The 11,639-nt window shown below is 36.5% G+C and overlaps 1 protein-coding gene across 15 annotated transcripts in view; it reads left to right on the top strand.

Annotated features, from left to right (window-relative positions):
• Positions 1-11,531, top strand: part of LOC309608412 (uncharacterized protein) — a 30,391-nt gene extending 18,860 nt beyond the window's left edge. For all 15 annotated transcript variants that reach the window (XM_082348387.1, XM_082348378.1, XM_082348392.1 and 12 more), the window contains one exon: positions 6,061-11,531. In XM_082348387.1, the coding sequence (XP_082204513.1) occupies positions 6,061-8,378 (2,318 nt within the window). In that variant the 3' untranslated portion in view covers positions 8,379-11,531. The remainder of the gene's footprint in view (positions 1-6,060) is intronic.
• The last annotated feature ends 108 nt before the right edge of the window (positions 11,532-11,639 follow it).

Here is an 11,639-nt window from a genome sequence, read left to right on the forward strand (position 1 = left end):
TCACCTCATTCGTATTATCACAAATTCTTTGCAACCATTATCTGTATTGGCTGCGTAATTTGTGTCATAATTTAGTTAGCCATTTCTTTATTTTAAATAATTGCCATAATAATCATCTATCGCTATGCCTAAGGTTTTTTGTTTTTGTTTTTTTAATTTCTCATTATTTTTTAGAAGTAGATTTACTAGGCCTAAGTGTTTGAATTGTTTTAAGGCTCTTGCTTCATACTGCCAAACTGCTTTCCATAGTGATCTCAGTCCTCTCTGCTCTTACCAGCTGTACATAAGAACCACTCCTTTGGCTCTGCCTTCATTGCTGCTGAGTAGTCCAATTCTTTTAAATTGTTGTTAATATAATTTTTTAAGTTATAATATCTATTTATTCTCAAGTGGATTTCTTTGATTAATAACAAGAGTATTTTTTTTAAAACTGTTATCCATTTATGTTTCCAACAAACATTAAACACCTACCATGTAATGGCAACTATGGAAATGACGTGATTCTGCCCTTAAGTAGTGTGATTTGGGAGATGAACATAAAAAGAATAAACAAGGCAGAGTAAAATAATTGGTAATAGAGTGACATAAGCCTCTTGAGATGGAAATGAAGAGGACAAAGCAACCAGTACCGTTCCTGGGGATTAGGAAAGGCCATGAAGGAAGTAGCTTTGTATTTCATTGTCTGAGTATCATGCTTTACATTGACAGCTTTATGATACTGAATTTCTATTCAAGAACATTACATATCGTTCCATTTGTTCATACTGCCTTTGTCTATTTCAGGCCTGTTTTAAAATTGCATTCAGGTAGATCTTACATATTCTGGTTACGTTGATTCTTTGAAATAGGAATCTTTTCTGATGTTTTCTAATTGATCATTGTTTGCATACATGAAAATATTTAATTTTTGTATATGAATTTTGTACCCAGCAACCTTAGTAAATTTTTTATTGTTCATAGTAATTTATACTATATATTTTTACATATATGAGAATATATCTTTTAGTATCTCAGCTGTGGAATGGTGGTCAAACATTTTGTAGATTTTATATTTTGATACGTATTACCAAACTGCTTTCTATCAGTGATGTACCAATTTACACTTCTACAAAAAGAGTACAAGAGGGCCCATTTCCCCTGTATGTGCTTATGATTTGGTCACTGTTTTTATGGGTTTTTTAAAATAATTTTTTTGTTTTGTTTTGGCTGCGTTGGGTCTTTGTTGCTGCACACGGGCTTTCTCTAGTTGCGGCGAGCGGAGGCTACTCTTCGTTGAGGTGTGCGGGCCTCTCATTGCGGTGGCCTCTCCCATTGCAGAGCATGGGCTCTAGGCACGCGGGCTTCAGTAGCTGTGGCTCACGGGCTCCAGAGCTCAGGCTCAGTTGTAGCGCATGGGCCCAGTTGCTCTGCAGCACGTGGGATCTTCCCAGACCAGGGCTCGAACCCGTGTCCTCTGTATTGGCAGGCAGACTCTTAACCACTGCGCCACCAGGGAAGCCCTGCTCAGTGTTTTAAAACTTTGCTAGCTAGATGAAGAATACTGTCTTTTGTTTATTTTTCTTTCATTTCTTTGATTATTAGTGTTATCGTGTTTATTGGTCATTTTCTGCTTATTCATATCTTTTCTACATATTTCTTTTATTTATTAGAACTGCTAACCCTTTGTCACATGTTGCACATTTTCCCATTTGTTTGCCTTTCAGTGTTTTTTTTTTTAAAGTCTTAGAAAATCTTTCATGTAGTCAAACAGCAGTATTTTCCTTTGTGGTTTCCTTCTCCATAAAATTATTAGTTTTTAAATCACCTGTATTTTCTTCAGACATTTTCATTGTTTCGTTTTTACGTTTAAGCTTTAGTCCATCTAAAGTTTATCTTGATATACACAGTGACATAGGAATCCAGTTTGTTTGTTTGCTTGTTTGTTTTTTTTTAACCCAAGTGGCTTTCAGTAGTTCTAATGCTATTTACTCAATAATCCATCTTTTCTTTGAAAAATTTTAAAACATGCTTTATGGGTTAATTGATTAATTTTATGAAAAACACTCACCATGGATCCATACCTCACGCTGTAAGCCAAAGTAAATTGCAGATGGGTCTAGGAGTTAAATTTAAAAAATAAGAATAAAATGTAATTCCTTATTTATTCTAACTCTTTAAGGGAAGAGAAGTTTGAATCAACTTTAATAAGTAAGATATGCTCTAACTGCAATGCTGTTAGGGCTTGGGCAAGCACATACCAAGGTGTTTATGCTCTTTGACCTAGTAATTCTGATTTGAGGAGGCTACCTTAAGGAAATGGTTCAGAAAGAGGGAAAATAAGTAATGTGTCTAAAGATAGTCCCCGCAAAGGATTTATAATGTTTAGAAGTTGGGCACAACCAAATTCCCCCAGACGGAGAAAGTACTACACAGCCCATGGTGTTTTGACCTGGGGGTAGACTGTGACACTGTCATATTTGACAGTTTTGTGCACTCAGTTTCTGTGCATTGATAAGCTGGTAGAAAAGCAGACTCCCAGATAGCTTGCACATACTTCTTCAATATGTAAAAGACTTGTATATGTTCATTTAAGAGATTGGAATAGGATTTGAAGGCAATTATTCAAGAAATATTAAGTATCTCCCGCATCAAGCTTAGCCCCTGCCATAAAGTACATTCAAGTTGGAGTAAAAGACATTTACATAAATAATTACAATACAGTGTGACAAATGTTATATAATAAAAGTATGCATGAGTGTGGGAGCACATAGGAGCTTGGTTAGATGGAAGAACTGGGAGGGTGGGGGGAGGGGTGGGTGGTTTAGGGAAGGATTTACAGAGGGTGAAAAAGTGAAATCTCATTGCTGTTTCAGTTTGGTTTCATGAGCACCCTCATTACTAGTCAGGTTGAGTATCTTTTCATATGTTATGAACTACCTAGTACTGTTCTTTGCCCATTTAACTTTTGGAATATTGGTCTCTTTTTTTTGGCTGCACCGTGTGGCTTACAGGATCTTAGTTCCCCAACCTGGGATTGAACCTGGTCCCTGGCAGTGAAAGCACCAAGTCCTAACTGGACAACCAGGGAATTCCCGGATGCTATTATTTCTTAATTTCCTGTTTTTTGATTGTTCAGTGCTAATGTACAGAAATACCACTGATTTTTGTATATTGATATTTATCCTACAGCCTTGCTGAACTTACTTAGTTCTGATAGTTTTTTGGTAGATTCTTTAGGATTTTCTATATACAAATTTTGCAAAGAGAGATAGTTTTATGTCTTCTTTTCCAATCTGGGTGCCTTTTATTTCTTTCTTTTGCCTCATAGCCCTGGCTAGAACCTCCAGTACTGTTGCATAGAAGTGGCAGGAGCAGACATCCTTTTCTTGTTCCTGCTCCTAGAGGGAAAGCATTCAATCATTCACCATTAAGTATGATGTTAGCTTTAAATTTTTTGTAGGTGTCCTGTATCAGGTTGAGGAAGTTCCCTTCTATTCCTACTTTGTTGAGTGTTCTTATCATGAAGGAGTTTTGGATTTTGCCAAACACTTCTTCTCTATCTGTGAGATGATTATGTGAGTTTTGTCCTTTATACAGTTGATATGGTATATTACATTAATTGATTATCTGATGTTATACCAGCATTTGCCTTCCTGTGATAAATCCCACTTGGTCATAGTGTATAATTCTTTTTTATATGTTGCTGGATTCAGTTAGCTAATACTTTGTTGAGGATTCTTATGTCTGTATTCATAAGATATGTTTGTAGTTTTCTCTTTTTTTGTCATATCTTTGCCTGGTTTTGGTATCTAGGTAATACTGGTCTCATAGAATGAGTTGGGACGTGTTCCCACCTTTCCTATTTATTGGAAGAGTTTGTGAAGAATTGGTATTCATTCTTTTAATGTTTGGTAGAATTCACCAGTGATACAATCTGGGCCTGGGCTTTTTTCTTTGTGGGTAGTTTTTTGGTTACTGATTTAATTTCTTTACTTATTATAGAACTATTCAGATTTTCTATGTCTTGAGTCAATTTTAGTGGTTTGTGTCTTTCTACGATTTTAGCCATTTCATCTTAAGTTGTTCAATTTATTGGCACAGAATCATTCATGATATTCCTTTATAATCCTTTTTTTATTTCTGTAAGATCAGTGGTAATTCTGGGGCGGGGGGATGTGACTTTTGTACTTAGTTTTTAAGGCTGTAGGTTTGAGGTAGCAAACTGGGGTGAGGAAGAGCAATTCAGGAAGAGAAAGGGGCAAGGGCAGTGATAGAGAAACAAGCAAAAACATGACATGTTTGGGGATCTCTACATAGTTTTCCATGCCTAGAGTCTCCGGGCATAAAGGGTAATAACAAGAAGTGAAGCCAGAAAAATAGGCAGATACAGGGTGAAGGCAGCCCTTGGGCTGTTCTAGTCATTTGTGCTTTATCCTATAAGCAGTGAAGGGTTATTTGTTTTGAGCAGGTGAGTGACATGATCAAATATACTTATTGGAAAGATAATTAGCAATGGAGTGGACATGGATTAGAGGAGTGGGGAGTATTGGAGGTAGGGAACCCTGTCTTTTTCTTGCAGGCTTCACCAAAGATTGCAGAAAGTAACCAGCTTCCTCTCTCATTCTGATATTTTTCTCCCAAATCCCTTAAAGCCCAATAGGCCCATACATAGTCTGATTTCTTTACTAAAATTTCACATCATTTAACCAGCTAATTAGCTACTGTATATATAAAAGTTGCTCATTTCTTAACCATTTTCCATCTCAGTTTAACCACTTGCAACACTTCTATTCCTTAAAACACTTCTACTTCCTTAAAGAAATAGAACCTTCCTTTCCACCAGCATCCTGCTTAAATTGTGAAACCAGTCTTGATACAATCACTGTGGATAAGGAAACTGGAGTACTGGTATTGGATAGGCCTAGGACACATGCCCATCCCTACTGCCAAGTGAAGCAGTGTAGTGTGATGGGCAGTGCTGCCCAAAATCCAGAGAGAGGGACAGTTGAGATGAGATATGAGGGCCTGATCTAAGAATGTAGTTCACTTTAACATTTATTGGATGTTACCCATTTTCACACTCTCATAAACTTAAAGAAGTTGATAATAAAGTAAAATAGTTACACTCCTTTCTCATGTCTTTTCTCTCTATTTAGGTAGAAGAATAGTGTTTTTATACTCAAATAGAAGATGTTACTATTATTTACATAATTTTACTTATTAGATAATTTGGGGAACTAGTTCATAATTTTTCTCATGTTTGAATGGTGAAAATAAGTTTTCAAAACATTTAAAATATATATAATTTCACATTTTAAAATATTTGAGAATGTTAGAGTAGAAAAGAGGTTAACTAGTTTAGCCTCATTATTTTATAGATGTTTTCATGGTTTTTAATGTCTCTATATTTTTTCTTTTTGTTCTGTATTTCTTCTCTTTTATATTTAATTAAGTGAGGGAGTCTAACCTAGACCTGATATTTTTGTGAAATGAATTTTAAAATTCTGTTTCTCAATTTTGGAAGGAGAATTCTAAGCATTAAATTGCTTTTTCATGGATTTTTTTCCCCTGTAGGTTAATTGCTTTCAAGTAATTAAAAAGTGTTTATACACTTGACTTCAAAAATTAAAGATTGCCTTCCAAGTTTTTAGGTATATTTTCTTTATTTTAGAGTTCCCATCTTCCTAGCAAGAAGAAAATAAAAAGACAGCTCTTTATAAGCCAAATGGTTCTTTTTGTCCCATCCAACTTCTTGAGCCTCAGGTGTGAACCACCTACGAAAGATCCCATGTTCTTTCTCTGGTTCTTCCTTGCACTTGTTTTTTCAGAATCCTTTCTATGTTTCTATCTGCTCCCTGAAGGCAAAGAGCTTAGAAGTATCCCAGAATGAATTTTATGTTAATCCATTTACAACATTCTGTCAGTGTAGCATTCTGCTTTGTACTCTCATTTAATAAAAATCTTCTCCTTTTTGTATGCATATAAAAGTTTCCTTCTAGCTTGTTTTAAAGTCATTTGAAGATCTTGTTTTCACTAACACAGGGATATGATAATATTTGCATTTTTAATTCCTTTTACCAGAGTGGGAAACCATGACTGAGAATGAGGAGGTGACATCAAAGTCAAGCCTATCTCAAAGAGCAGATTCTCAGAAAGGAACATCAAAAAGACTTCAAGGAAGTGTTCCCCAGGTTCTTGACTTTGAGGAAGAGTATGAATGGCAAGTTTTAGCAAGTCAGTGGGGAAATGAAACAAGGGAAAGAGATACACTGAAGAAAGTTTCCCTGTGTGAACGAGACAAGAAGAAAAGGACTCCACCAGAAAAACGAGGCCAAAAGTGGAAGGAATTTGGAGAAAGCTTGACTTCAGATTCAGCTTTTTCTGAAAGTTTAATAGGCACTGAAGGAAAGAAGCTTTATAAATGTGATATATGTTGTAAACATTTCAATAAAATCTCTCATCTTATAAACCATCGGAGGATCCACACTGGGGAGAAACCTCATAAATGTAAGGAGTGTGGAAAAGGCTTTATTCAGCGCTCAAGCCTTCTAATGCATTTACGGAACCATTCTGGGGAGAAACCTTATAAATGTAATGAATGTGGGAAAGCCTTCTCTCAAAGTGCTTACCTTCTAAACCATCAGAGAATCCACACTGGGGAGAAACCTTATAAATGTAAGGAGTGTGGAAAGGGCTTCTATAGGCACTCAGGCCTTATTATACATCTAAGGCGCCATTCTGGGGAGAGACCTTATAAATGTAATGAGTGTGGCAAAGTTTTCTCTCAGAATGCTTACCTCATTGATCACCAGAGGCTCCACAAAGGAGAAGAACCTTATAAATGTAACAAGTGTCAGAAAGCTTTCATTCTGAAGAAGAGCCTCATTCTGCACCAGAGAATCCACTCCGGGGAAAAACCCTATAAATGTGACGAATGTGGAAAAACCTTTGCCCAGACCACTTACCTTGTTGACCATCAGCGGCTCCACAGCACAGAGAACCCATATAAATGTAAAGAATGTGGAAAAGTTTTCATTCGAAGCAAAAGCCTCCTCTTACACCAGAGAGTTCACACAGAAAAGAAGACCTTTGGTTGTAAAAAATGTGGGAAGATTTTCACTTCTAAGTCAAGCCTCATTGACCATAAGAGGATGCATAGCAGAGAGAAGCCTTATAAATGTACTGAATGTGGGAAAGCCTTTACTCAGAGTGCTTACCTTTTTGACCATCAGAGACTCCACAATGGGGAGAAGCCCTACGAATGTAATGAATGTGGGAAAGTTTTCATTCTGAAAAAGAGCCTCATTTTACATCAAAGGTTCCACACAGGAGAGAATCTCTATGAATGTAAAGACTGTGGCAAGGTCTTTGGTTCTAACAGAAACCTCATTGACCACGAGAGACTCCACAATGGGGAAAAGCCCTATGAATGTCGAGAGTGTGGAAAAACCTTCATTATGAGCAAGAGTTTCATGGTCCATCAGAAGCTCCATACACAGGAGAAAGCCTACAAATGTGAGGATTGTGGGAAGGCTTTCAGTTACAATTCAAGCCTGCTCGTACATCGGAGAATCCACACCGGGGAAAAGCCCTTTGAATGCAGTGAATGTGGTAGAGCTTTCAGCTCTAACAGAAACCTCATTGAACATAAGAGAATCCACAGTGGTGAGAAACCCTATGAGTGTAATGAGTGTGGCAAATGCTTCATTCTGAAGAAAAGCCTCATTGGCCATCAGAGGATTCACACAAGGGAAAAGTCTTATAAATGTAATGACTGTGGGAAAGTCTTCAGTTACCGCTCGAACCTTATAGCCCATCAGAGAATCCACACTGGTGAGAAGCCCTATGCATGTAATGAGTGTGGGAAGGGCTTTACTTACAACAGAAATCTTATTGAACATCAAAGAATTCACAGTGGGGAAAAAACCTATGAATGTCATATATGTAGGAAAGTCCTTACCTCTAGTAGAAATCTTATGGTACATCAAAGAATCCATACTGGAGAGAAACCTTATAAATGTAATGAGTGTGGAAAAGACTTCAGTCAGAATAAAAACCTTGTTGTACATCAGAGAATGCACACTGGGGAAAAACCATATGAGTGTGAAAAGTGTAGAAAATCTTTTACTTCTAAGAGGAATTTAGTTGGCCATCAGAGAATCCACACAGGGGAGAAACCATATGGGTGTAATGATTGTAGTAAAGTTTTTAGGCAAAGAAAAAACCTTACTGTACATCAGAAAATTCATACAGATGAAAACAACTGTGAATGTGATGAGTCTGAAAAAGAATTCTCTCAGACTTCAGACCTTCATCTTCAACAAAAAATCCATTCTGTAGAGGAATTCTCTTGGCTCCAAAATGCCAATGAGTCCAAGACAGAGATTCAGAAAATCTAGTATCGTGTGTCAAATGGAATAGAATCCCTGCCTACTTAAGTAACTGTTGGATAAATGGCAGCATGTGGTTTTTATAAGGAAAAAAAATCATGATCACCCTTAGACAAGTATGTTGCATGAGGAAGAAAGTTAATCTAGACTTTCAAGACTACAAAAACATAAGCCAAATTCTAGTTAAATACTCTGTCCCAAACCATTTGTTATGAACCTAGAAAAGGACCTTGGAGCGATCAGAGATTCTGAAGAAATTGGGTTATGTTTTATAAGATGTAATGGTGTCATTGTAAATGACAGCAAAAATATCTTGGTATTAAAAAGTGTACATTTTTGAAAAGGTATATACACATTGTACATTTTAAAGATAGTATTACTGCTAGAGAAAGTTTCTACAGACAGTATGATTAAGACATATCAAACATGGAGTTGGGTGGGCAAGAGTCTGCTGTTTGAGGACAACTTAAGTACACTGGATTTGGAATCAGAAAACCTAGGTTTGGGTCCTGGCTCTTTCTCTTACTAGCTCTGTGATGTTATTAAGTCAGCCTCTAAGTCTCAGTTTCTCTGTCAGTCAGATATTGGTATAATGCCTGCTTCATAGCGTTGTTGTGAGCATTCAGTAAAAGGATCACGTGAAAGTACTTTATGAAACAATTTAGTTGTCAATAAAGTTGGATAAAAGAGGTAATGGTCAAAATCTAGAACATGGCATAATGTAATGTTTGTTCATTAAGTTAATATTAGGACTTCATGCACCTCCAAAGATTCATTTTTATAGTAAGAGGAAGTATGGTGGATAGCTAACTTTGGAATTTTGTACTTTAAAAAGACCTTTTTAAAACAGCTTTTTAGATGTCTAAGGGAGATAATATATTAGTTTGTTTTTATGGAAAAAATATTGGCTTATTAAATAGTATGTCCAGCTATTAGTATGATGCCAAGAAAAACTATTTTTCAATCTTTGGATTTTAAAACTAGCGGACGTAGTGTCAAAATGGAAGGACAGTCCTATGTTGCTTTACTTGTCGACAGGAAAAAATCCTTAACCCCAACCCTTGAGCCGATTATCCCTGCTACTGTCATTCTGAATTCTAATCAGCATTTCATCATTACTGACATACAAATAGCTTGTTACTTAAGAAACAACATTCTGTCCCAGCACTCAACTTACTACATAAGTTGTTTTACACAGAGCCAAGCTCTTCAAAGCTCTGATTAAACCAATTCAGAATCCACCTCTGAGTGGTCAGGCCCATTTACTCCCAGTGAACCAATCATTCATTCAGTCTGTACCCTTTTGTACATTTGTAAATTTATTTCTTCCTGTATTCTTTATTTGATAATTTTATGTTGTAATTCTCAGAACTCCAGTTCTGTCACTGGAGTATAAATACCTTAATATTAGGATTGTGTTTTCTAATACTAGCAGCATTGAAGTGGTGTGTTGATTATAATAAGTGTTATTAATTCAACCCCGAAGTCCCTTGAGGGCTGGTTCCTCATTAGACTGAAAGGACCAAGAGTGAAAACTGGAAGGGGTCCAGGTTAAAAGTCTGAAGACCCTATGAGTCAGATTCTGCCACTCTTCCTTGGACAAATGCCTTCATTTCTTGGAGCCTTGATTTCCTTATCTGTTGAACAGAAGGAAGACTATCTACCTCACCAAGTTGTTATGAGGTAATGAATATGAAGATGCTTTATGTCCATACAGAAGAATCACCCCGGATTATGTAATAATTACACAGGGAAAGATGTACTTTAACAATGAAGAGAGCTGGCATTTACCTCTTAATCAGTTTAACAAAATGTAACATTGCTAAGACTGAGACAACTCACATAATGTGCCTCTCCGCATGTAATGCAATAAAGCCAAAAGTATAACCTGAATTTATCAAGCTTCTTAGACCTGATTGCCAGTTTACAGGAAACACAGGAGGCAGAGGAACAAGATAAAAGACACCATGAGAAACAAGTTTAAAACGTGGGATATTGTGTAAGAAAACTACTGGGAGAATCCCCTGGCGGTCCAGTGGTTAGGACTCTGTGCTTTCATTGCTGAGGGCGCAGGTTTGATCTCTGTCGGGGAACTAAGACCCACAAGCCAAGCGGCACGGCCAAAAAAGAAAAAAAAAAAAAAAAAAAAAACTGGATTCTTCAAAAAGATACAATGAAAAAGGGAGGGGTGATAATTGTTGATGCTGGGTGAATATTGAGAATTCATTGTACTGCTTTTGTATATGTATGAAATTTTCCATAATGAAAGGTATAAAAAGTGGAGGGGAGGGTTGTTTTTAAAAGATACTAAAGAGCCATAAGATACTGAGCCAGGAATAGACTCACAGATGCCCAATAGATTTTTGACAGGTGCAAAAGCAATTCAGTAGAGGAGAGATAGCCTTTCAACAAATGCTGCTGCAGCAATTGGATAGCCATAGGCAAAAAATAAAAATCACAGCAGGAACTAAGACTAAGCAAAGAATTCTTAGACATATCAAAAGCATGCTCCATAAAAGGAAAAAAATGATAAATTGAACCTCGTCAAAATTAAAATAATTTTCTCTCCAAAAGACTCTTTAAAGAGGATGAAAAAGCATTACAGACTGGGAGAAAATATTTGCAAATCATATATCCAACACAGGATTTGTATCTAGACTAAAGAATTCTCAAAACTCAGCAGTAATAAATAGATCCAATTAGAAAACGGGCAAAAGACATGAACAGATACTTATGGCAAATGAAAAGACGTTCAACATCATTAGCCATTAGGGAAATGCAAGTTAAAAATCTGCACAGCTATCAGAGTAGCTTTTTAAAAAAAGTTTTAACACCAAATGCTGGCAAGGATGCAAAGGAACTGAATCTTTTACATTGCCAGGAATGAGAAAAATTACAGCCACTCTGGGGAATAATTTGGCGGTTTCGTATAAAACCAAACATGCACTTGCCATATACCCGGTATCTGCACTCCTGAGCATTTATCCCAGAGAAGTGAAAACTCGTGTTCACAAAAAAACCTGTACGTGACTGTTAAAAGCAGTTTTATTTGTAATAGTCAAAATCTGTAACCCAAATATCCTTCAACAGGTGGTTAAAACAAACTGCAGTATATCTATACCATGTAATACTACTCTGCGATAAAATGGAATGACCTATTGATACCTGCAGTGACTCAAGTGTATTCCAAGAGAATTATGCTGAGTGAAAAAAATCCAATCAAATGTATGGTCACATTTATATAATACTCTAAAATGACAAAAGTATACA

This window comes from Balaenoptera borealis, assembly GCF_965194805.1.
Source record: "Balaenoptera borealis genome assembly, chromosome: 12".
NCBI classification, from domain to species: domain Eukaryota; kingdom Metazoa; phylum Chordata; class Mammalia; order Artiodactyla; family Balaenopteridae; genus Balaenoptera; species Balaenoptera borealis.